Here is a 27,057-nt window from a genome sequence, read left to right as displayed (position 1 = left end):
AGAGACTTTACAGTATACAGCAATGAATTATTAAATACGCAATGATGCACTGTTTTAACAAGTGATGTGTCCACTCCACTTGCACCCAAACAGAGTGCAGTTCTAGTAGCCTGAAGCCGTTATTGGTTTCCAAGTTTCTGCTCAGAGCTTATTGAAACTAATTATCACCAGTGTCACTCAAGTACTGTACTTAAGTACACTTTTGAGGTATTTGTACTTTACTTGAGTATTTCCAATCTCCAATACTTTTACTTCTACTCCACGACATCTGGGATCCAAATATTGTACTTTTACTCCACTACATTAATCTATTTGAAATGACAAGACCATGGCAGACAGAGTTGACGGCTACGACACCAGAGCGCTGCGCACAATAAAGGAGATAAAATGGCAAGATGGAGTCTCTAACATCACGCTGCGGGAGCACACCAAACAGCCCCCCGCATGCCGTCTGGCAGCACAGCGGCGGTTGCGTTGCGCTGTGCTTGCACTGTTTGACGGCCACGTCAAATGACTCCCCCTTGATCACCCTACAGTACATACAGTATCCTCCACTTTAATCCAAAAGCCTACTGTATGTCAGTGGTGCTCAAACTTTTTCATGTCAAGGACCCCCAAAATGATATGTATTTGGCCACGGACCCCCATCTCAAAGTATTTAGATCCAGGGACCCCCTCAGAAGCAAAATTTGAGTCACAAATGTTCACTTTAAAAATACACATAATTAAAGATTTGCACACATTTTCAATTACTTTTCATAAATAGCAGATGTACGAGTGCCGCGCTGTGAGCTTGTATATCTGCTATTTTTCATTTGTTAAAATATTAAAAAAATTTAGGCCTAAATGGGTAAAAAAAGAAAAAAAAGGAATGTGTCCTTAATGGTCTGTTCTTAGTTGAACTGAGATGAACTGCATGCCGCTTGGCTCAGATCTACCTTTTTATTTGTCCATTGCGAGGCCCAGGACCCAACCCAGCCCACAAATCAATACATGCCTCTGTAGGTTAGGAGAGCTGTCTCGTGTGTGTGTGTGTGTGTGTGTGTGTGTGTGTGTGTGTGTGTGTGTGTGTGTGTGTGTGTGTGTGTGTGTGTGTGTGTGTGTGTGTGTGTGTGTGTGTGTGTGTGTGTGTGTGTGTGTGTGTGTGTGTGTGTGTGTGTGTGTGTGCGCGACTTTGTTAAGTATGTTTGAGAGAGCGAGTGAGAGAGAGAGAGAGAGAGTGCCTTGTGATTTAGACTGAGTAGTACACCGGTGAGCCAATGTTTCATTACCATGCTGGTTACTGTGTCCAAACATTTAATCGGTTGTTCCGAGCATGGATCTTACAAGCACAACAGGATCGTATGGAGCCCTGACAGGACTGCTTTAGCAGTGTTGCTACGTTGACTTAAAAAAAAAAGAAAGAAAACAACCCCTAAGCACTTCCACCACTGATTTTTAAATCCTAAATACAGAGATGCCTGCAACAAAGCAGAAAGCCCGCAGCACTCCAATTTAGATACAGTCTTTTCGGTGCACGGCTCAAAAGAACATGCGAGGTGAAGAAGTTGCCAGCACTAGCGTTAGTAATGACCGCTTAGTAAAGTGTTGGTCATTACTAACGCTGATGAAGACCTAGATGGTCGAAACGTCTCCGTTCTGAGCCTGTTGTGAGGTAAATAAAGCGTTTTCAAAAAGGGGATTCCTTGAGTGCTGGCAACTTCTTCACCTCGCAAATCCTAAATACAGTACACTGTAAATCCTACACGTTTACAGTGTACTCTACTGCAAATGGTAAATTGAAGCAATAAGCCACAAGAGGCATGTGGTTACCTGGTATTTTATAATGGCTGAGAGGCGTGGTGAGACACAAGGCGAAGCCGAGTGTCTCCAGCCCTCTCAGCCGTTATAAAATACAGGTAACCACATGCCTCTTATGACTTATTGCTTTTCTAAAACGGTTACAATATGGCAACATGAAAAATCATAGACATGTACCAATTCAAACTGTTCTATTTCACTAATAATTCACTACATGGTCTACAAGAAAGTATACTGCTCAAAGAATTTAACGGAACAAAATGTTCCCTTAATTCTTTGAGCAGTACTACAATATACTATACTCATGAATTCTTTGAGCAGTGTAGTTCCTACAGTAGCTACAAGAAAGTAGCTCCCAGCTTTTTTGCCAACAACACAGGTGCAGATAATTGGTGCACTGTGGAAAGAAATAACGCACCTGGGTTTGATATAAACTGATTCAAGGAGTGGGTTATAGTCTCATATACCACAGCGATTAAAGGGAAACCAGACAATCAGAATCAAGGAATGGAACTATAGCCATTTTAGAAGGTACATTTTTAAAGCGCCTTTATCCGATGCGCTTTACAATGAGTGTGCATTACATTCACCCATTCACACACCGATGGCAGAGGAAACCATGCAAGGCACCAACCTGCTCATCGGGAGCAATTCAGCGTCTTGCTCAAGGACACTTTGACACAAACTCTGGGGGAGCCCAGGATCGAACTAGGAACCTTTCGTTTCCCAAGCGGCCACTCTACCCCTGAGCCACTGCCACCCCTCTGTATCACGTGTATATCCAATGTAAAGTACTGTATGGGATTCGACATTGACAAGCGTGGCATTTTAACAGCTGTAAGCTTCTCCATACAAGCCATGCTTTAGTAAGTACTAATTATGCATGTCAGTGCATCTTGACAATATATTGAACACAACGCCTTGTGTTGTACATTATGCTCACGCACTTGTGAATATTTGAGAAAGAAAATATATTTAAAAACATGTCACGATAATGTGTTAACCATCAAAATCGAAATGCCTCAGTCTAAAACAGTCAGTGGGTTCTCAAAGTGGTGTACGGGGACCCCCAGAGGTGGGTTTCCAGGGGGTTCCCAGCTAAATCAGTGAATACCGCGTTTATTAATTTCTTTCATAAATCCTATCTTCTGGGAGGTCGACCCTGGCACAAAACAATTTCAGATGGAGGTCCCTGGCCAAATGTCAATTTGGGGGTTTCTTGGCATGACAGAGTTTGATAACCACTGATCTAAAACAGGGGTCTTCAACGTTTTCAGGGCAAGGACCCCTTAGTTGACAGAGAGATGAAGCAGGGACCCCCACAACCTTTTCATAGATTCCATATAGTTTCATTGCTTGACAGCACAATCGTCAGTATATTTTGGATTCATGTCAATTTGTGTTTTCAGATATTTTACCACTTGAACCGTCAATACATAATAAACTTAACCTTTCCCTCTGTACTTGGTCTGGTCTTTTTCCCCTCTACACCAAACCTCTTTGCGGAAAATAGCCAATCTACAAGCTGCTTGTAGATCTGCTATTTTTGGCTAAAGTTCTCCGAATATGGACGCTATAGGGTTCAAGTGGTTACTGGTTAATATAAAAAGTTTCTATCACAAAAAGATTTGGAGGACCCCTTGTAGTAACTCAGTCTGAGGACCCCCTAGGGGTCCCGGACCCCCTGTTGAAGACCCCTGATCTAAAAGGTGTCGCGGGGCATGTACATCATGTAAAACATTATGTAAAACATGACATTGCTCTGTGTAATTGTGGAGGCCTGGTTTTGTGGGGTGAAATCTCTCGGGCGCACAAGCCTCCACGTAGTATAGCCAAAAACACTGCTGCATTTCTGAGGCCTCGGGGCTAAGTCTTCCTTTAAAAGCTGAGGTCTCAAAACAGGTATTTCACGGCTGGGTGGGCTTTTTAATCCATCTCTCTCTCTCTCTCTCTCTCTCCCCGAGAGCCTTCCTGTCTGCTGACAGTCCTCTCTCTCTCTCTCTCTCTCTCTCTCTCTCTCTCTCTCTCTCTCTCTCTCTCTCTCTCTCTCTCTCTCTCTCTCTCTGTATACAGTATACAATGTCTAGTGTTCAATGGTTAAGTTATTTTCAATGTTTTGTGGTTGTGTTGGTTTGGACGATTTTGTTTTATTTCCAGGGGTTTCAGGTGACTCAATAAACCACATGACTATTCTGGGCATGTCTAGGAGAACATGTAGCGCAGCATTGAGAGCAGTAGATGGGCTATTTGGTGTAGAGGGGAAAATGAGACAAATTATATATTGTCTCAACAGTCTCATCAAACAGATAACAAGGTAAAAAGAAAAGGTATATAAATAGAGCATCGGGTTGACAAACACAGTTTCCATCTACATGCTGAAGGAAATACTAACCTGACTTTCGCCAGATAGTTGCAGCAGTGCGTAACGCTCTGCCTTACATCTGGGCTCTCTCGGACAGACTCGATGTAAGGGGCGGGCCATTTTTTGAATTTCTGTAGCAGGTGATTGGATGTGGCCGTTTCTATCACAGTCTGGGAGTGCCAACTCCAACCACTCATATTGGCCTGTCTGCATGACGTTGCACCCAGAATCCGCCTCCTGGGTTTCCACGTGGTCTGCAATCAGACTCTATTGGCTCAGAGCCGCTCAGAGCCCGCCCATAGCTGCCGCTGATTGGTCCGGCCCGGGACTTTACGAGTGTTATCAACTCTGGCCGAGCAAGCCCAGATGGTAAAGCAGAGCGTTATATACGCAATGCTGCCACCATCTGGCGAAAGTCAGGTAAAGGAAATACAGCATAACAACAGGACTTACAGTAAAAAAGTGGCTGAAATGTGTACAGTATATCGTTTTATGTCTACTGCTACGTTTGAAACTTTTGTGTGATGCTGTAGTATGATTAATAGGGTGTTAATTTAGAAAAAACAGCAAAAGTTATAGCCTGGTTCCAGACCCTGAATCGCTAGCCACGCCCCTTTAAAAATGGAGTGAAACGAAATGTCAATTCAGAGTGTCAGGCAACAAAAGTTAGAATATGGAGATAGGATGTTTTCCGTGCTGCAAGGATAGATGCTGTATGTGTGGTCTATATAGGTGGCACCGTGGCAGTCTACTGGGAGTGTGCTCACCTGGGTGGCTCGACAAATATTGAAAATAACATTGTGTTCTATTCTGTGAATGAGATGATCACAATAAATAGATAGATAAATAAAGACTAGCTAGTTCCCCGGAGGCTCACGCTACTGGGAGCAATTTGTCCACACACAGTCCATCTGGGGAATACGACAAGAGCTCCAGGTCTATGAGAGCACTGCTTCCATGGGTCCCCAAATTATTTTGGGGGGTCCCCAGATGTTTAGCTAATGTTAAGATGTGTCTCACTCAACAGTAAACAGACCAACAGTATAAATGGGTATCTGCACATTTCTAAAGTAACAATTTAAGGCCTTTAAAGACCTTTTTAGTACCAAACATTCGTCAAATTGTCAAATATTGGAGGCAGAAATTGTGAAAATAACCAGTTGCGAGGCGTTGTGAGCATGTAGATCGGCTATTTTCACAACGGAATAGATTGAGTCAAACTAAATGTAATGCCAACTCCTAGAATTCCAAGCTCTTGTGCAGGGTGGGGGTCCCCAGTTCAAATATGATTATTTTGTGGGTCGCGGCCTGAAAAGGTTGGGAACCACTGCTGTAGAATGTCAAAAGTGTGTGTGTGTGTGTGTGTGTGTGTGTGTGTGTGTGTGTGTGTGTGTGTGTGTGTGTGTGTGTGTGTGTGTGTGTGTGTGTGTGTGTGTGTGTGTGTGTGTGTGTGTGTGTGTGTGTGTGTGTGTGTGTGTGTGTGTGTGTGTGTGTGTGTGTGTGTGTGTGTGTACCACAGAAGCTCACCTGGCATGTGATGTATGATCGATACGGGTGAGATTAGGTGTGCGTGTGTGGGTTCTGTCCTGATAAAATATGGAACATATGTTATTTTTTAAAATTGCATTTTCTTTTCCCTTGTGAACGAAGTCAGTCATCCTCGTCTTCCGATAACCATATTTGCATAAACTCGGTGTGTGTGTGTGTGTGTGTGTGTGTGTGTGTGTGTGTGTGTGTGTGTGTGTGTGTGTGTGTGTGTGTGTGGTAGGGATGGGACGATACGCAATATTATCGTTTATCGTGATAAAAAACACTCTCGATAATCCTATCGTGGAGATTAAATTTATCGTGATATCGTCCTCCGTCATGCACTGGGATCAATTCACCTTTTATTTGCCCACTTGATACAGTCTTTTTTTTCACTCTATCAATGTCTTTGCCAACAAATAGCAGATCCACAAGCTCACAACATGTTCCACCCCAGGATAATGGATTTTGATTATCGCGATAATATCGTAAATCGCGATTTCTTTTGTCTCAATAATCGTGATATGAAATGTTCATAGATATCGTCCCATCTCTGTGTGTGTGTGTGTGTGTGTGACTCTGTGTTTGTTTTCACAGCACGTACACTCTGTCTCTTATCTGCTAAGCTTCCCGAGAACAAACAAAGCTGCCAAAAACATACAAAGTCTATGAAATATGGTACATCACTTTGTTATGATGGTATCTCTCACTCTCTCTCTCTCTCTCCCTCTCTCTCTCTCTCTCTCTCTCTCACACACACACACACACACACACACACACACACACACACACACACACACACACACACACACACACACACACACACACACACACACACACACACACACACACACACACACACACACACACAGTAGGTGCACGTACGAGGTGGGTGGTGTCTTTGCGTCTGTGAAGTTTATCTGAAATAAAATGGGACCGTTTGTGTTCCATTTAGATATATCACGGTTGATGAATAGCCGTGTGCAGTCGTCATTAATCAGGCAGAGCGCAAACAAATTTGTCAGAAAAGCTGCGATGTGCGATGCAATGAAATCAATTCACAAACGAATTAGATCAATGTTCACGGCAGAAATTGCAAATGAGGCTTCTTGTTCCAAATGCATTCAGTATGAGGAGGTGGTGAGGTATCATTCCATGAGTGCTTGTGTATTGGTTCTTGAAATGCAATCTGTCATTTTAGCAGCTTCAGATATGAATTCATAATAAATATGTGTATATATATATATATATATATATATATATATATATATATATATATATATATATATATATATATATATATATATATATCCTTGGATTCCAAGATAATGTGGCAGTGGTGGAAAAAGTAGTTTATTTTTTCTACTTGAGTAAAAGTACCAATACTGCAATATAGAAATACTCCGTTACAAGTAAACGTAAATCAAAATGTATTTAAGTAAAAGTAAGAGAGTAGACAGAAAAACAGAACAACCGGTCAAGGGAGGTAAAATCGTAGTAAAAATACGTGGTGCTTCTAGGATCAGTGGGATTAAAATATTGTAGGAAAAAGAAGCTGAGATCCGAGCACTCGAGGAGATGAAAATAAAACAAAGTTTATTTATCTAAAAACCAACATGTTTCGACCTTACAGTCTTCATTAGGGCAACTGTGCAGTAGTTATAACTCTCCTCTCCTCTCCTCTCCTCTTCCTCCGCACAGAGGCGTCCGTCCTCTCGTATGACGGCAGCATGTACATGAAGGTGGTGCTGCCCAGCGTCATGCACACGGAGGCTGAGGACGTGTCGCTGCGCTTCATGTCCCAGAGGGCGTTCGGCCTGCTCATGGCCGCCACGTCCCGCGAGTCGGCCGACACGCTGAGGCTGGAGCTGGACAGCGGCCGGGTCAAGCTGACGGTCAACCTAGGTATCGTATACACCGGCCGCTCGGCTGGCCGACCTCAACTAAGTTTTGAGTGGGGGAAGGCCTTAGTTGCTATTTGTGACTTATGTATATTTTTTTATGATTTGTACTTATTTCATGGTCCGGACCTAAATATTCAATCTAACACGTACTAAAACATGATTTTCTTTATGTAGTTTTTTTCCCCCCGTTATAGTCGCATGTTGTTGTTTTCTTAGTTGCCTGGAGTGTGAAGTTATTTTTGCGTCGATGCTTCAGATGTCTTTGTAGACTTGTGTGTGTGAGTGTGTGTGTTTTTGTACTGTATATACTGTACGTACACAGTATACATTCATCAATCTAACACTTAATGATCTCCATGCTTTGGCGGTACATCTTCTGAACAGATCATACATACTATCATTGGAGCCATGCTCATGACTGCATTCTCCTCAGACATTTTGGAGAAACAGTCGGCGATTCACGTAGCTATTACTCAAAAGTGATGCTGTGACTCCTCAGTTAAGTTTTTTCAGAATTTACTCACTGCCGCTCTAGGCTTGATTAAAATGTAGGCGCACGCCAACATCACACACCAAAAACACCAGATCTACAAGCTCACATCACGTTGCAATGCAATATGGTGTGAGCTTGCAGATTGACTGTTTCCGGCAGACAACACGGGAGGGTATTTTTTGCAGGTCGTTCAGTCCGAGTATATCAAAGGGTGCGTTCGGAAATGTGCAACGGGTGTGTTAGAATCTAACACACCCGGTGCGCATTTCCGAACACACCCTTTGATACACTCGGACTGAACGACCTGCAAAAAACACTCTCCCCAGATGACACAGCGTGCAAGTAAGTATGAATCAGCCATTAGACATGGATCAGATAGACTTTATATTGTGTTTTGCCATCTATTCAAATGTGCTACACAGACACACTGTACATTTAGTGCTAGCTGCATCGCTAGCAGACATTCTTATCGTGTTCCTGTGTGTGGTTTTCTGTGTTACTTCATCCTTTTTTTTGGTTTGTCCATTTACAGCAGGTCCCATGATCCTCTTCTGTTCCATTAGCACCCCTTTTGGTCTTCCGGGCATCTCTCATGCCTTGTTCAAAGATGGCACTCACCCCTTCAAAGGCCCAGAGCCTGCGGCCCGCCTGGCAAACAGCCCGAGGCCACAGCACCCAGCGCGCCTGCAGATGGTGGCGTAGGGAGACATTTAAGGAAAGCTCAGGGCTTTATGCAAATTGCCCCGTATTAGATCGACTTACTCATGTATATCATGCTTGCGTGTACTTTATAGGCAAACTGCCTGTCAACGGAAACATATTCAAACATACATGCTGCAGCACAATAAACTCACACACCCCAGACAATAAAACAGATTGCACTCATATTTCTTGCCATTATTCTGGAATTTGATCATTCTTCAAGCAGACATGATAGGGTAGTTTGTCATATATCCCTGCAAGACCGAATTAATTTCTACTTGCCAAAAAAAGAAAAGAAAAAAAAGAAAAAATCAGATGGTGTTGTAGGAGTCCTAATCAGAGGAAAATGTAATGTTAAGGTTTTATAGCCATACATCATAAATCATGCTCTAATTTACATTTTGGGAATATTTTTCACAATAATAACATATGTACATGTTCTAGACATTCTAATGATCACAAAAAATATATATTACAGGCATTTTACTTATGTTTTTGTGAGGAATAGCTTCAGTGAAAAAGTGAGATGTTCTTCGTCTAGACTCTGGAATGTCAGCTTCTGTGGGGAGTTTGAATGTCAGCCTCTGTGGGGGGTATTTATATGCAAATATCGTGGCCAATGGCATTGTAATACTAAACAATAGGATCCAATGGTGATGTTAATGTGAAAAAATAACAGGAAAACTAATTATTTATCTTTTTTTGATACAATAAAAATTTTGCCAAAAAGCTACGCTGGGCCTTGCAGGGATATATACAGTATATATACACTGGTAGATTATTGCTCAATGTAAAATATTCATGCATTGCAAAGCAGCCCCTCCTTGGTAGAGCAGCCATATCACATTAGATATTCTAGATAGATAACAGTATACAGGTCTACATGGGGTCCTGGGGCCACTGTATGGTGCTGGTGCTGGCTGGATCGAGGCTGTTTGCTCCCACTTTTCTGTTGCGGTTGACGGCACATGACGAGCCTGGGCACATGGATGCCAACCCCACGCTGCCAGCTCACCTGCCATGTGTGGGCAGGTTCACAACATCCCTCTTAGTAGGCGGAGGTTTTAGACTAGAGGCAATCTGAAGCCTGGAATTTGATCTCACACACTAATAATGTTATTTGATACTAATGCCATGAGCTACTGTGCTAGTAAGACATTCTGGCTCCAACTGTTGGGGTTGGAAAATCGATGTGGCCATTGAATTGCGAGTGACCATTTTGAAATTGATACAATAGCGGTAAATTAATACCTCAGAAAGTTTAATATCTTAATTCTTTTTTTTGGGGGAAAAAAAACTGTACCCATGAGTTATCTCTGCAATAGAGACTTAGAAAACACTGATTCTGATATTAAACGTGATTAAAAAGGTCCGATCAATTGATTGATAATGTAATAATGGATAATCAATCATATCAATCAATTATAATTGTATTAGTAGTACCAATATTCTTCTAAGGGGAGTTGGACAGCCGCTTTATTGGCTTCTATAGCAGGAGAGTCCCTCCCAAACCCTAGTTAAAAATGGTCGCCGCCGTCATGTGTCCGTCCCCAGAAGGTGGCTTTTCTTGTTCTTGGATGTCTGCAGCTGTAACCTTGAAGGATGCGATTTCATCTGTCACTTATTCTCCCCTCCCCCATTCTAGACTGTGTCAGGATAAACTGTAACACCAGTAAGTCCACGCTCCACTTCTGGAGTCTTATATCTTTCCTTCAATCAAATGTTTGACTATTACATTGTGTAATTGTTTTTTGCCTCATTGTGCGGCAGGTGTCGCGTGCCGGGAAATCCGATCAGCAAGCTCACAACATCGCCGCGATTTGCGACGCGTTGTGAACTTATTAGATCGGATGTTACTGGAAGGCGACGTCGCCGTACGATGAAGTGTAAATCGAGGGATGTATACTTTGTCCCATGACCCTTGACGACCTACATGACGTATTGTCAACCGTTACATTTTGAACTGAAAGGAGAACTGTATCAGTTGAAAATAAGTCATTTTTCAACGTACTTGTCGAAAGGGTTGTGCGGTGAAGTATAAAGGTCCCTTCAATGTGCGAATGCAGGTGACTTATAAGAGGCTTACAAAGATAAGAGGGGTTGTGGCGCCGGGGCGCGTAATAGCCAGAGATCAAAGTTATATAAATCTAATGTTACCTGATATATTCTGTGCTTTTTAAATGCTCTTTTTTTTCTTCTTCTTTTTTTACATTTATGGAAGTGGTCCTTAATCTTTCCCTCTGCCCTCTGAACATTTGTGGTATATTTGCTTACACAAGACTCTACAGAGTAGCATGTATCGTTTGACAATGCTGCAAATTACTGTATGACTCATGTGCACTCAATAGATACAGTATTGCAGAAATGCTCTCCTTGTACCCTTAAGTTTAGCTAAATGTAGGGCGGCGCTATATTTATGTTACAATTCACCCTACTGTAATATATCACTAGATGTGTGGGGTGGTATGGCTACTGTGAAATACTTGCTCGTATTCATACAGAGGACTCATTCTTTTTTCCAGCATACTCTGTGTGTGTGTGTGTGTGTGTGTGTGTGTGTGTGTGTGTGTGTGTGTGTGTGTGTGTGTGTGTGTGTGTGTGTGTGTGTGCGTGTGCGCGCGCGCGTGCGCTTCGCAGACACATGTTGAGTGACGGATACAACACACCTGTTCACTGCAATTAGGCTGATTGCCGTGACTAATTAATTATCCTAAAGGGCTGCACAAACACTGACTTTCATCTAGTCTGAGGTTCTGCGTGATACAGTCACCTTTTTTTAATCGTCTGGTTTATTTTTATCCTTAACAATATATCCTGATATATTTACTTGTGTATTGTGTGACGTTAGCAAGGGTAAATCTGGTTCTAGAGTAATCACAGAGGCGCAGGATAAACACAAGTGATCTGATTACCCTTGGAGTCGTTACTCTATTCATCTAATCTGTTTAATCTATTCAGTATTAACCAGTTAATCAGGAAATAAATCGAGCCATTAATCAATTAGACAAGGCCAAAACATCTCGTCAAAACACTTGTTGTTGCCCAGCAACACCTTAGACAAGCATGATGTGTTGCAAAGGCAGGCTTCAGTCCTTTTGATGGCAATGCATCGGTTTCTACGAGCAACTTGAAACCCTCACTATATGTAACTTTTTTTAAGGCATAAAATGTAATTTAGTCCAATCTCTATGGTAGAGTATGTTAATACAATATAACTTATACAATTGAAAATACAATTGGGGTCCCCTACTCTTCTATTGAGACATTTAGATCTGTGTTAAAGCAAAGCTCATGTCTCACCAGAGACACAGGATCAGACACTATTTTGACCTGATGGACAAGATTAAATCGATCTCCCAAGCAAGCAGACTGGCTCTATTAGCTCAATGGTAAAGATTTCAGGACTTATTAAGCAGGTAACCAGGTCCAAATGCGGGGTAGAAGAGGAACGTTACATAGTGCCGCTTTAAGCCCTCTTGTTTAGCTTGAGCATGCATTTACCTTTTCCAATAATACTTCAATATTATTGCGAAAAACATTATTTCAACCTAACAACAAACTGGAGTGAGCTGTGGGTCTGGCCTCCAGGTAGCTACATGCCCAAATTGCTCCTGCTCCTGCTCTGTCCCTTTCACTGGACCGCCCTTTCCGTGACTGATGAACAAAATATCGAAAAGCCAAAAAAGAAAACAAAAAACTAAAACCAATTAACTTCTCTTAATAAAGCTGCCTCATTTCCTCATTTTAGGTTAAACGTTGAAAATTGACTTCACTATCTATCACATAAACACATCTCTGTTTAGTTGAACTGCCCTCAAATTTAAATTGCTTCTGCCGATGTCAGACCTATTATGCTTGCCCTGCAAATCACTTCAGACACATGTGCGCCTTACAGCCTGTGGTCAATGTGAAGTAAATTAGTTCAGTTGTTCTGAGCTCCAATCCTGAGTACTTTAACAGTTGGACAGGAGCTTTAGAATTGCGGTTACTGCTGCTCAACTGCAGCTGTCTAATGAGCAGGGGTGTAAAGTAACTAAGTACATTTAAGGTGGTTCACACTGCTGTGTTTTTCGGGCCGAATATCGGAGTGAATTTCGGAGCACGCAAATAAAAAAATCAAACTCACGTTATGTCAGTCACGTTTGCCCACTGCCGCCCGTTTTGCGCACCACTCTGTCCCTTGCTCTCTCTATCTCTCTCTCTCTCTCCTTGCCCTGAAAAACGCAACCAGTGCAACCAGCTTTACTTACGTGCTGTACTTAAGTACACTTTTTAAGTATTGTACTTTACTTGAGTATTTCCAATTTCTACTCTACTACATCTCAGCTCCAAATATTGTACTTTTACCCCACTACAATTAGGCCTATTTGAAAACTTTAGTTACTATTTACTTTGCAGACATAAATTATAATATTATAAAACATACATAAACCACTTTAGCCCCATTTCATACCTAGGCGACGCATCATGCGACGCGTTGTGAGCTTGTAGATCTGCTATTTTCAAACATTTCGTACTTTTACTTTTGGTACATTAAATACATTTTGATGCCAATACTTTCACTCAAGTACATTCTGAATTCTGGACTTTTACATGTAACGGAGTACATCTATAGTGCCGTTTTGATACTTTTACTTACGTACAATATGTGAGTACTTTTTCCACTCCTGCTAATGAGGAACCCATTTAGACCTGGAACAGCAGGAGAATGCTGTTGGTTGACGTGATAACTACAGTAGCAGCATAGTAGTGTGGTTGACGTGATAACTACAGTAGCAGCGTAGTAGTGTGGTTGACGTGATAACTACAGTAGCAGCATAGTAGTGTGGGATATGCCAAGCTCTGAAGTGAGAAGTACAACATCTCCTTGAATCAGAATGCTGGGTGATGTAATCTTGTCTTTCAGAACAGTGGGGCAAGCACGCCCCCTTCTGGTAGTTAGAAAAACAATAACACAGAGTTACCATTTACTGAATTTATGCTGTCAAGGGTTCCCTCCCTCTCTCTCTCTCTCTCTCTCTCTCTCTCTCTCTCTCTCTCTCTCTCTCTCTCTCTCTCTCTCTCTCTGTCTCACCAACACTTAGATTTGATTTTGAGTCCCAGTATGAGTAAGAGCAAATATTTTTCAGTTATGATGTGATGTTTGTTTTTCTCTGTGGTTAAATCCAAACCAGATCTTTGTCTTCAGAAGTACAGTGTACACTACAGTATGTCCTCAAATTGTGAAAGCTGACACACATACTGTATATGTATGTACTATATATAATATTTATACTGTAGGCCAGTGGTTCTCAAAGTGGGTTCCTTTTGGGTGGTCTAAATTGACCCATACAAGTCTGTAACTCTGGCAGTGTACAAATGGAACCAAATGAACCCTAACGGGTCCCTTTGGTTCCATTTGTACACTGTCAGAGTTAAGGGGAGACCTTGAAATTTGAACATTTGGGAAACACTGCTGTAGGCATATATATATATATATATATATATATATATATATATATATATATATGTCTCGTACATGCTGCTAATCAAAGTGACTGGCGGTGTGAAAACAAAGATTTGGTTTGTGTCCCGTTTCCCTTGTCCCTTGACTAACAAACCTTCCTCTTCAGGCAAGGGTCCTGAAGTTCTTTATGCTGGACAAAAGCTCAACGACAACGAGTGGCACTCTGTACGAGTGATCCGCCGTGGTAAAAACTTCAAGCTGACGGTGGACGAGGACATGGCTGAAGGTATTTCTTGCGCCGATCCGATCATCTGCTCTTTACAATGCATGATACATGATCGATGCACGTTGAAATTTCGTGTTTGGTCGATCTGATTGTTCATTTGAGTACTTTCTGTTTTGTTTAACAGGTTCAGTCAAACTCAGTCTTTAGGTTTATTTGTAGATCGTTGCTGATGGGCAGAAACCTTGTATCTATATCTTGTAGCAGATCTATCACACAATGCTTCGCGTTGCGAGGCGTTGTGTGCTTGTAGATAATCTATTTTCACTACTTTAACTCATTTTAAATAATAATAAAAAAGGGAACGGTTTTGGACATACAAGGTTTCCACCCGACAGCAACGATATCCTGTTCTGGGTCAGTGAAAACCATTGAAAATTTGTCTTAACACATCGGGTGCCCACGTGGTGTCTACGCGTCAATCTCTTTGATCTTTACGAGTGCCCAACGACGCGTTTGACGCGTTGTACAGTAAACTATACTGTACTGTAGCTACTGCACTTTGCTACCGCGGTGATGAAACAACTCCATTTCCCAACATGCAGCGCACAATTACGTCACCCGGACGTGCTGTGTGGCTCGTTGACTTCCTGTTTACCAGCTGCACAAAAGTGCTGTTTTCTCCGGATTCTCTTCCTTTTTTCATGTTTTTCTCAAAACGGCAGCCTCTTCTACATGCCGTAACACAAACACTGTGGCTTAGAAATGATAAAAAACGGTCCTGACTGAAAGAAAAGATTTTCGCGAAATAAACAGGACATACTCGGATTACATTTACTCGGATTACTTTTCTCGCCAGTACTCTCGCCGGTAGGTAAAATGACGCGTTGCCATGGGCACCAGCAAATTAGACGTCAGAGATCACGTGGGCATCCGATGTGTTAAAGGAGTCGTTCACCCCCAAAAAGATTTTTTTCCTATTGATTACTCATGCCATGGAGACTTGAGTTCAATAATATCTTTTGTTTTTTTGTCGCATTCCTAAGACATTTGGGTCTCCATCCAGAATCAATGGGGGTACATTTATAGCAATCAAATTATTGTCTTAGGAATACAAAAAAACTAAAAATATTATTGAACTCAAGTCTCCATGCCGTGAGAAATCAATAGAAAAAAAGTCATTTTGGGGTGAACCACTCCTTTACGTGGTTAAGAGCTAAATCCACTGGAACCCCGGTACCATCTCCTCCCTTATCTTGACCCTTTCACCCGCCCTACCCATCCTCTTCCTCTCCTCTTGTCTTCCTGCTCTGGCACCAGGTCAGATGGCGGGCGACCACACCCGTCTCGAGTTCCACAACGTGGAGACGGGCATCCTGACGGAACGGCGCTTCGTCTCGTCCGCACCCTCCTCCTTCATCGGCCATCTGCAGGTAAGGGTGAAGCCTGATCCGCTGTGACACAACCCTCCCCAGTGAGCTGACGGTGTTTTGTTACAGCATCGTCTCGGAGCCGTCTTGGCAAGTACAGTAAAGGCCTCGAGACCGGGTGTTTTGTAGCCTGGGATCACTTCACATTTCGGGCTTTTATCCGGTCGGGAGCGGAAACCACTCTACGTCATGTTGTAGTGCTTAAAGGGCAAGTTCACCTCTGGGACAACCCCATCTTATTTTATTGTTGTTTGGGACAAGATCAACATGATACATATGATGCATCATGCTGGATCATATGATGCAAAATGCGTCATCATTCATGCTGAAATACTAAAATATCTCAAAACACAGATTGAACTCAAAAAATAACTCAGGATTGTGTTGCTCTTGTCCCATATTGGCCGGAACTATCAAACCGGAAACAGTTTTAACCCAAAATAATTCCCCTGCGCTCAAGGACATACTTTTAGGGCCTACCTAATAAACCCCTTGATGAGGCATAGTTTTGCTTTTGGACAATTCGTTTGGTATCTGCATCCAACTCGTAGCGACTGGCAAGACTACACTAGGCTACTCGAGCATTTTAATAGGGATTGGGGATTTGGGGAAACAAACAGGGAGAACCAAAACAAAGTCCGCCTAGACCGGATCAAACCATACCATTGTAAACGAATACCAGGCTTTGGAAAGACTGGTGACGCGATCGGGTGTTTTGTAAGCAAGGTGGGGATTCGTGTTCAACGGCACAAATTAAATGTATTGTTTTTGCAAATACTGTACAGCTAGTCCAGTGGTTCTCAACCTGTGGGTCATGATTTCTTTTGGGGGGGGGGGGGGTCCCCAGATCACAGTAAAAACCTTAAATTTGTCATTATGTAATTTTAGCATTCCGAGTGCTGCAGTACCGTGGGTTGTTGCTTACACAATTGAGTGTTTTGTAAATAAAACGTCTGGGCTTCATTGACCACAGACTACATAATATGTATTTAATTTGGTTTCGATCTTAACACACTGACAGCGTGCCCCAAGTTTACGGTCCAGTTTCTAATGTGAACCTGCCTCCTTCTGTTAATTCCTATTTAGGGCCTCAAGTTCAACGGTATGTTGTACATTGACATGTGCAAGAATGGCGACATAGACTTCTGCGAGCTCAACGCCCGCTTTGGCATGCGCTCCATCATTGCCGACCCCGTGACCTTCAAAACCAAGGGCAGCTACCTGGGATTGGCCACCTTGCAGGCCTATACCACAATGCACCTCTTCTTTCAGTTCAAAACCACCTCCTCCGATGGCTTCATCCTCTTCAACAGCGGCGACGGAAATGATTTCATTGCCGTGGAGCTGGTCAAAGGGTGAGTGAGTGGATTGGTGAGGATTGTGGCCATTGTAGTCCACAGCGAGAGTAAATGTAGTCCAGGGGTCTTCAACAGGGGGTCCAGGATCCCTAGGGGGTCCTCAGAGTTACTACAGGGGGTCCTCCAAATCTTTGTGTGATACTTTTTTCTCCTTTTTTATATTAACCACTTGAACCCTATAGCGTCCAGTAGCGTACAGAACCCTATAGCTGAGTAGATCTGCTAGATCTATAGATGTGTAGATCTGATCAGATTGTAGATCGGCTATTTTCGGCAAAAGTTTGGTGTAGAGGGGAAAAAGAGCAGACTAGTACAGAGTGAAATGTCAAGTTTATCATGTATTGACGATTCAAGTGGTTAATCAAGTGGTTAGTCAACTAAATCTACAGCTTTTGAAGAAAAAAATAATAATCTTGGGCGTCAAAATGGCAGAATTTACACTTGGTTGCATGTTGAAAATAGCCGATCTTCAAGCTCACAACGCATCAGACAGTCTGTGCTGTCATTGTAAGAGAGTGAAGACTGGACAGAACATTGTGTCTCATTCTTGTTTATGTGTATAAACTGTCTTTGCAGGTGAGATATCATGAAGTGGGTTAACATACAGTAAAGTAGCATAGGCCTACAGTAAGGGAGCATGTTGAGAGTGGAGAAGTTGGCCATTTGTTTGTTTCCACAGTGTTTGTGTTGTAGTCATGTCCTGCTCTGGTGTTTGGCTAGGTAGCTTAGCATAGCTTGGCAGCTAAAGCTAACATGTATTGGAGGAGTGACTGCACAGGCATTCAGACATGTCTCCTTTCCGACATGTCTCCATTCAGACACTAACCCTATCTCTAACCCTAACCCTAAACCTTAGGCCCATGGGAGTGTCGCCACTCCGACAATGATAAGTCACTGTCGGAATGGAGATATGTCTGAATGGAGACATGTTCCCCCAGGGGGCTACTGTAGTAAACTCTGTTGTGATAATGGAATAATTCCACTACCCCACCATAATAGAACACTATGTTGGAAGCACAGTAGCCTACTATTTTTGATGTAATGTATTTATTTCATTTTGTAAAACGTTTTTTTTTTTTTTTTTTTTTTTTGTATACCGGTATGTTATGGTTATTTCATGTTTATGTACAGTATTGTCAGTATCAGTGTCAGTCAGTGAAGAAGTCTTACATCCTGTCATTGCAGCTGTCCAGTAAAATGAGCATGAACCACACAGATATGGACTCATAATTTCATTGAAGTGTGCAGTTGCACCACTTACGGTAAATGTAAGCATTGCTTAACACATCTGTGATTAGACCCTTAACCTGTGATTAAAACTATAATCTGTGATTAATTCATGGATTAAATGTTTTTGAGTGTCTTCCATCTTGGATTTGCGATGTAAGCAAACTGGAATAAACTATTCTCTTGAGCGGCCTAATATCATTAACGTTACTTTTTTATTTACTTCTGGGAGAATGTGGGCAGGCCTATTTTAATAAGAGCAAAAAATATAAAGAAAGGGTCCAAATAAATTCCAAATATTTTCAAATTATCTCACGGCACCCCTGGACTGCCGTCAAGGCACCCCAGTGTGCCGCGGTTTTCCCAGGGACCCTGAGCAAAATTGACATTATATTTAGTCCTAGTTTTAGTCATCATAGCTTTTTTTTTTTGCTTTTGTCAGTGAAAAAACTTTGTCAGTGAAAAAAGAAATGTCCTAGTTTTAGTCGACGAAAACACTAACATGCAGATGCCTTGTCCTCACTGTGTGCTGCTGCAGGTTCATCCACTACGTGTTTGACCTGGGGAACGGCCCCAGTCTGCTGAAGGGCAACAGCGACAACTCGCTGAATGACAACCAGTGGCACAACGTGGTCATCACCCGGGACTCCACCAACACACACACCCTCAAGGTGGACTCCAAGTCTGTCACCCAGAACGTCAACGGGGCCAAGAACCTGGACCTCAAAGGTACTGCTGCTGTGCGTTGGTTGGAAGCAGGCACGTGTCGTGCACACATAGACATCAAAGGGGGCTTGAGCCCCTTCCCTTTTATCCGTCGTAAAAAGTGCCCTCTCCAGACCATGAATGCAGTTTTCACTATGGTGAAAGAAATGCAAATGCCCTCTTTCCATGCCATACCTGAAGGCAGCATTCAAGGGAATTGCCTCGTCCAAACTCTCCTGAACTTGACTGCAGCGTATTATGTTGAAAGTATTGCCCTCTCCGTGTAGAAATCGATGCTGTTATGCCACATCTCCAGTATTGACTTCATTATGCTTAGTTCAGTGTGGTACCACGCGTCATACTCTCTGGGCTCCTTGAGGATCGTTCCAAATGAGTCTCTTCAAATTATTGGCTTAGGAATGTGACAAAAACTAAAAGAATATTCATGAACTCAAAAAGGTCATGTTGGGCAATACTGCCATACCGCGGTTGTGTAATGAATACCGTGGTGTAGAGTTCATAACCGTGATACTGTGATTTCTTTAATTTACATATTTAAATTACATTTTTGAACGGTGAAAACTACTTTTCACTTTGTGTGTATTAGTACGGATCTGTAATAGTGCGGATGGAGATCCATGCTCATAATTAACTGACGTCATGGACAGAACGACCCATACAAGGAGATATGCACGTGTGTCGTGTTTGCACCGCTCACTTCGCACGGGTGCGATTTATTTTTTTCATTCAAAACAACTTTTTGGTCGAGATACCACAATACCGTTGGTAAACAGTCCCTTATTACCCCAACAACTAAAAATCCATACCGCCCTAGCCCTAATCTTATCCCTCTGTCCCTATGAGCACATTCACCAAATATTTTACTCAACTGTCACCACATAAAATCAAATTTAATGGCCCCTAAATCCAATTCTCTCTCTCTCTCTCTCTCTGTCTCTCTCTCTGTCTCTCTCTCATAATCTAATCTAGGTGACCTGTTCGTCGGGGGCCTTGGCCCCAACATGTACCAGAACCTCCCTAAGCTGGTGGTGTCTCGAGAGGGCTTCCAGGGCTGCTTGGCCTCGGTCGACCTCAACGGCCGCCTGCCCGACCTCATCAACGACGCTCTGTTCCGCAGCGGCCAGATCGAACGCGGATGCGAAGGTACAGACGAACCTTTAACCCATTCAGAACGGGTACACATTATTGCGTATCATTATTTTATGCTTTAACTATTGAAAAATAGCAGATATACAAGCTCACAGCGCGGCACCGAGTGCCGCGCTGCGAGCTTGTAGATCTGCTATTTTTGATAAGTCGTGAAAATTCGAATTTTGACCCGATTCTATCCTCTTCTATCCTTTTAAGATTTTTTTGAAAAACCTATGTTTCTATGTCAGCAATCTGGCTATAGCCATCGTCAAAGAAAAGGTCCTTTTCACTTAACTGGAGCTCAGTTAGTCTGTTCTTGAGAGACTACTATGTCAGTGGTTCTCAAACCTGTTCATGTGAAGGACCCCCAAAATGATATTTATTTGGCCACGGACCCCCATCTCAAAATATTTAGTTCCAGGGACCACCCAGAAGCAAAATGTGAGTTACAAACGTTCGCTTTGAAAATACATATATTCAAAGATTTGCACACATTTTCACGACTTTTTCAAAAATAGCAGATCTACAAGCTCGAAGCGCGGCACTCGGTGCCGCCCTGTGAGCTTGTAGATCTGCTATTTTTCACTGGTTAAAGCATTCAAAGCCAAGACCGACCTGGTGTGCCACTGTGCCACTGAGCGGTGCACCTCACTATTCTTAAACTAATACCTGGACATTTTAAAGCAGGGGTCTTCAACGTTTTCAGGTCAAGGACCCCTTAGTCGAGAGAGAGAGAGATGAAGCAGGGACCCCCACAACCTTAGATTCCATATAGTTTAATCGTTTGACAGCACGATCGTTAGTGTATGTTGGATTCATGTCAATTAGTGTTTTCAGATATTTAACCACTTGAACTGTCAATACTGTCTGCTCTTTTTCCCCTCTACACCAAACCTCTTTGCCGAAAATAGCCGATCTACAAGCTACAAGCTTGTAGATCTGCTATTTGTGGCTAAAGTTCTCAGGATAAGGACGTTAGGATTCAAGTGGTTAATATAAAAAAGGAGAAAAAGTTTCTATCACACACAGATTTGGAGGACCCCCTGTAGTAACTCTGAGGACCCCCTAGGGGTCCCGGACCCCCTGTTGAAGACCCTTGTTTTAAAGGACTTGTCCTGGTCTGTTAACAACAGTGGTTTGCAACCAGTGGTCCAGGGACCACCCAGTGGTCCTTGAGGGGGTTCCAAGTGGTCCCCAGCTAAATGATGGAGAGTTGGTAACCAAATAGACCCGTTACGCTCTCAAGAGCATTAATGACACTAGAAGCTCGGCCGCCCTTCGGGCGGCCAAGCGTCTAGTCGGCGACCTGGCCAACTCGGGAACAATGTAAATAGGGAATGAATGCCCCGCCCTTTAATGCAAACCCCATTATACCTGTTGTCATAGGATCCGTTTTGACCATCTGTTTGCGTGTGTCCATTTATGCCCATATATGGAGAGATATGTCTGTCTACGTCCATTTTCTGCCCATATATGGAGATCTCTGTAGGACCTGGTTTGACCATCTGTTTGCCTGTGCCCATTTATGTCCATATATGGAGTTTGCGACCTGGCCAACTCGGGAACGATGTAAATAGGGAATGAATGCCCCACCCTTTAACACATGGGCGGCCAAGGTTTATAACATTTATAGCTGTTGCTGGTGCCACCATTGACTTACGTTATGTTTTGATGAGCCCCGCAAGCTTCGTGCGTGTGCACGTGCGTGTCCAGAGAAGATTGAGGAGGTACTCCATTTGTTTACAAACGCTCGCGAAACTCGCGGTAAAAAAATCGCGGTAAATTCGCGGTAAAGTGTCGCCGTGAAAACAATCAGCTCTCTGCCTCCATGGGGCTGTTTTTACCTCATTCTCAGATAAAGCCGTTCTTATGTTTCAAAGTAGAATCTAAAGCCATGTAAAATCCTTCCGTGTGGGGAGAGACAGGGGGCTTCCTGCCCTGGCTGGGTGACGTAATGGATTCAGGGCATGCAAAGGGAAGCTGCGGTCTCGAAAAGTTAACTATTTGTTGACTCGTCCCTCGACGATATAACTTCCTGTGGCAGGGTGACATCTAGTGGCCATAACTCGTCCCTGAACGCGTTTGGCTCCCCAAGTGTTAATGCAAACCCCATTATATGGAGATCTCTGTATCTGTCTGTGTCCCTTTTATGCCCATATACTCTATCTGTGTCCATCTTTTATGCCCATATGCCCATATATGGAGATCTCTGTATCTGCCCATATGCCCATATATGGAGATCTCAGTCTGTGTCCCTTTTATGCCCATATATCTGCGTCCATTTTATGCCCATATGCCCATATATGGAGATCTCTGTATCTGCCCATATGCCCATTCTCTGTATCAGTCTGTGTCCCTTTTATGCCCATATACGGAGATATCTGTCATGGAGATCGCAGTCTGTGTCCCTTTTATGCCCATATATCTGTCTGTGTCCCTTTTATGCCCATATACGGAGATATATCTGTCTGTGTCCCTTTTATGCCCATATACGGAGATATCTGTCGGGTCGAGGCAAGGCCCCTGTATTGCCCATATATGGAGATCTCTGTATCTGCCCATATGCCCATATATGGAGATCTCAGTCTGTCGGGTCGAGGCTAGGCCCCTGTATCTGCCTGCAGTGATGTCACAATGACTCAGCGCTTGCGCCCGGCACTGCAGTGATGTCACAATGAGTCAGCGCTTGCGCCGATTTTGCGCCGATTTCCGCATAAGGAGATTCCGAACGTTTCGCGCCGGTTAGGGAAAACCGCACGTCGGGTCGGGTCGAGGCCCGGCACTGCACTCCGTGCCGCGGCGGGGAACGCGCGTGCCGAATCTGAAGCCGGTGGGACGAACGGTTCTCGAGATACGCGGATTACAAACACACACGCAGAGACTTCTCGCATTTATAGATAGATTAATGTTAAACATCTGCATTACTTAATTAACAAGAAGTCTACGCAATTAGACAATGTAGAAGAATTGTTAATTTGATCAACATTGGTCTGTTATCTCTCCTACCACACCAATACAGCATGGAATTGTGGACAAAATCTTAATCCAACGACAACAGAATATTATACGTTTTGGGTCTGAGAGGCTAAAACTCATCAAATGGTGGTCCGTGACTCAAATGCTGAATAAATAACGGACCTTGATAAGAAAAAGGTTGCAAACCACTGTGTTAGAAAATTATGTTCTTTTTCTACCCCGGGCATTTATCATAATGTCACAGGGATAATTTCTTTTTTTCTAAAATTGTCCTTCAGGTTTTTCTTTAAGGACTTGTTAGCCTTTGTTAGTATGACTTGCATTGGCAGTAGCTGCAAGCTACGTGGAAGGATTTTAAATGAAGGTCAAATCCAGTGCGACGAAGAGACACGACAGCAATTCAATGCGAAAAGTAATTTCCTTTAAATGATGGGTAGTTTTTCTAAACTAAAGTCTTCAAGTGCGCCATTGATTTGGCCTCCATTGATGCTCAAGTTCACTTGACTATTGAGCTGCACCAACTTGTTAGGAGGTGTTTTGATCTGTCACAGTGGCACACATGCCTTCAGCCACCTGCCTTCGAGGCTTTCAATTTCCTCAGATCTCCCACTTTAGCAGACACACAATGCAAGTCACACATTTTATCTTACAAGTGAAATGATTGATATTGCAAACTATTTGGCAGTGGTCCTGCCAGTGTAATGGAGGCCATGGCTGCAGTATCTCTGAGGATATATATTGTCGTTGTCGGGTTTAAACCTTGTTTGTCCAAAACCGCTTGTTTTGTATTTATAATTTTAAAAATTATTTAAAGTAGTGAAAACAGCCGATCTACAAGCACACAACGCCTGTGTGCTTGTAGATCTGCTGTTTTCACTACTTTTGTGCAACGGCCTTGTATGATTACAAATTTGAATCTTGGAGATACGAGGTTTCTGCCCGACAGTGACGATATTAATGTTGTACTGCCCCCTAGCGGAGTGCCAAGGATTGAACCATTCACACAACTCAACTAGAGTAGGTCCATACCTATTGCAGTACAGCAACGGTTTCAACAGGGGGTCCGGGACCCCTTGTTGAAGAAGCTAACAAGCTCACAACGCTGCCAGGCGTTGTGAGCTCGTAGATCGGCTATTTTCGGCAAAGAGGTTTGGTGTAGAGGGGAAAAAGAGCAGACTAAGTACAGAGTGAAAGGTCAAGTTTATTAAGTATTGATGGTTCAAGTGGTTAAATATCTGAAAACACAAATTGACATGAATCCAAAATACACTGACGATTGTGCTGTCAAACAATTAAACTATATGGAATCTGTGAAAAGGTTATGGGGGTCCCTGCTTCATCTCTCTCTCAACTAAGGGGTCCTTGGCCTGAAAACGTTGAAGACCCCTGCTGTACAGTACATGGCAAATAAATTGAGCTGTGCAAATGGTGCAGTCCTTGGCACTCCTCTAGAGGGCAGTATAACATTAATATACAGTAGTTATACCATCAGTGGTACTGCAGGCTCTGCCACAGGCTTCTTCCATTTAGACAGTAAGGAGCACACAGTCATTATCCCATAGGAGAGCCACTGTACAATGTAGATTATATACAGGAAGTTATACTTGTACCATTAAAGGAGTAGTTCACCCCCAACAATGTAATATTTCCTATCAATTATACACCCCTTGAAGCCTTGAATTCATGGTGTTTTATTATTATTTATAGGGGTGCCCGAAGGTTTGGGAACCCCTGTTCTATTGAACGATGACCCGGTCATCAAATGATTGGCTTTGTAATGTGACAAACGCAAAACAAAAAGATCTCCTTGAATTCAAGTCTTTGTGGGGTGTATAATTGATTGAGAATAAGCATTGTTTTGGGGGTGAACTACTCCTTTAAGTCATGTGATAGATATATGCGGCTGCTCAGCCGTGATTTCTTTTCCCTGCTTGATTTCTTGATTAACAAATTAACACATGACCCAGCTGACACTTTATCCAACTGGAACTCTATACAGTACTAGCTATCGTCACTGTCGGGCAGAAACCTTGTATCTCCAAGTTTCAAACTTGTATGTTTTCCCGTAAAGTAAAGCCCTGGTTCATCACACAAGACTATTGCACAAAACTAGTGAAAATAGCTGATCTACAACGCACACAACGCCTCGCACCGCGAGGCTTTGTGTGCTTGTAGATCGGCTGTTTTCACTATTTTAGATCATTTTTAAAACAATAAATACAAAACGAGCGGTTTTGGACATACAAGGTTTCACCCGACAGTGACGATATATAAAACACAGATGATCCCTCACTAACCTCTACTCTTGTTTTCCGCTCTGTTCTGTTTCTGTTCTGTTTGTTTGTTTGTTTTCTTTCTGCGCTAACATAGTTGGTTTCACCAAAGCCGACCTGCAAGGTAGAGGGTTCAACGCCCGCCTCTCTGAGGCCTGCCCGGCCTGAAAGACTGCTGTGTGCAATGCATTATGGGTGTCACCATGGCAACACTGTCCCCTAAATGGGCGAGAGAGAGACATACTGTACACATATATATCGAGAGAGAGAGAGAGAGAGAGAGAGAGAGAGAGAGAGAGAGAGTTGGTATTTCAAAGAGAGAAATCAGTTGCTATTTCAAATAGAGAGAGATTAGTTGGCATTTCAAATACTGTATATATAGCAATCAATTGTCGTTTCAGGTAGAGAGAGAGAGATACTGTTGGCTCTCAAATAGAGAGATCGGGATAAGTATCATATAGTATATCGTGTATGTACTGTGTGTGTGTGTGTGTGTGTGTGTGTGTGTGTGTGTGTGTGTGTGTGTGTGTGTGTGTGTGTGTGTGTGTGTGTGTGTGTGTGTGTGTGTGTGTGTGTGTGTGTGTGTGTGTGTGTGTGTGTGTGTGTGTGTGTGTGTGTGCGCGCGCGTGCGTGTGGACAGCCGCACCGAGTACAGTGCACTCTCTGCTAAGTAATAAACGAGTGGGGGAAGAAAAAAAAGAAGCAAAGACAGAGCAGGGTTTAAATAACGATCTTCCATGAATCAGTATGGGAAGTAATGAGCAATGAGGCTAGAATCCATAGAGGTGGCCTCTCATATTATCATATTAAACTATGCTAGAAACGCCCTTGGTTCCTACAGCAGTGTCTGCACAGCCCATTACAGTTTCAGCTAAATTAGGATCCCTTGCAGGGATGGAGGGAGAGACAGAAAGACAGAGAGAGAGAGATGGATGAATGGAGGCCATTACATTAGGGCTTATTTGGAGTGAAAAACTGCCAGATTTGCAGGTTTCAAATTTTGATAGCACTTCATATAACGACACACATTATTCCAGGGCAATAATGAAGCAATCACATGCTCATTTCATAGAGAGCGCCGTTGTAATCTCAAGTAACACCTGTGATTATTATTTATTATACTGTCTCTCTCTCTCTCTCTCTTTCTCTTTATTTTAAACCATTGCAGAATTTCTTAGGTGAACCATATTGGGTGTAGGCGAGGCAATATTACGTAACGTAATAAAAGCATAATGCTGTTGTACAATTTTCCAGTTTTTATTTGCATGAATCCTTAAAGGACCCCCATTGCATTTGGTTCTCCATCCGGAATCAATGGGGGACAATTTACTAAAATCTAATTTCTGCCTCAGCAATGTGACAAATCCAAACAAATATTATTGAACTCAAGTCTCCATGGCGAGAGTAATCAATAGAAAAAAAGGCATTTGGGGGGTGAACTACTCCTTTAACTTACATTGTGCTGTGCGAGTGTCCCTA

General features: G+C 42.8%; 1 protein-coding gene across 1 annotated transcript in view; it reads left to right on the top strand.

Moving 5' to 3' along the window:
• The window catches only part of nrxn3b (neurexin 3b), a gene marked incomplete at both ends in the record, with an annotated part of 590,571 nt that overhangs the window by 214,650 nt on the left and 348,864 nt on the right, over positions 1–27,057 (top strand). The window contains 8 exons of the mRNA XM_080744342.1: positions 7,391–7,594; positions 10,434–10,460; positions 14,401–14,520; positions 15,778–15,890; positions 16,974–17,242; positions 19,011–19,201; positions 20,168–20,341; positions 25,676–25,702. Of these exons, the coding sequence (XP_080600468.1) occupies positions 7,391–7,594; positions 10,434–10,460; positions 14,401–14,520; positions 15,778–15,890; positions 16,974–17,242; positions 19,011–19,201; positions 20,168–20,341; positions 25,676–25,702 (1,125 nt within the window). The remainder of the gene's footprint in view (positions 1–7,390; positions 7,595–10,433; positions 10,461–14,400; positions 14,521–15,777; positions 15,891–16,973; positions 17,243–19,010; positions 19,202–20,167; positions 20,342–25,675; positions 25,703–27,057) is intronic.

The sequence above is a fragment of the Nannobrachium achirus genome (assembly GCF_963921795.1).
Source record: "Nannobrachium achirus genome assembly, chromosome: 16".
NCBI classification, from domain to species: Eukaryota; Metazoa; Chordata; class Actinopteri; order Myctophiformes; family Myctophidae; genus Nannobrachium; species Nannobrachium achirus.
Note: the sequence above shows the minus strand (reverse complement) of the source record. Positions and strands in the feature narration are given on the sequence as shown.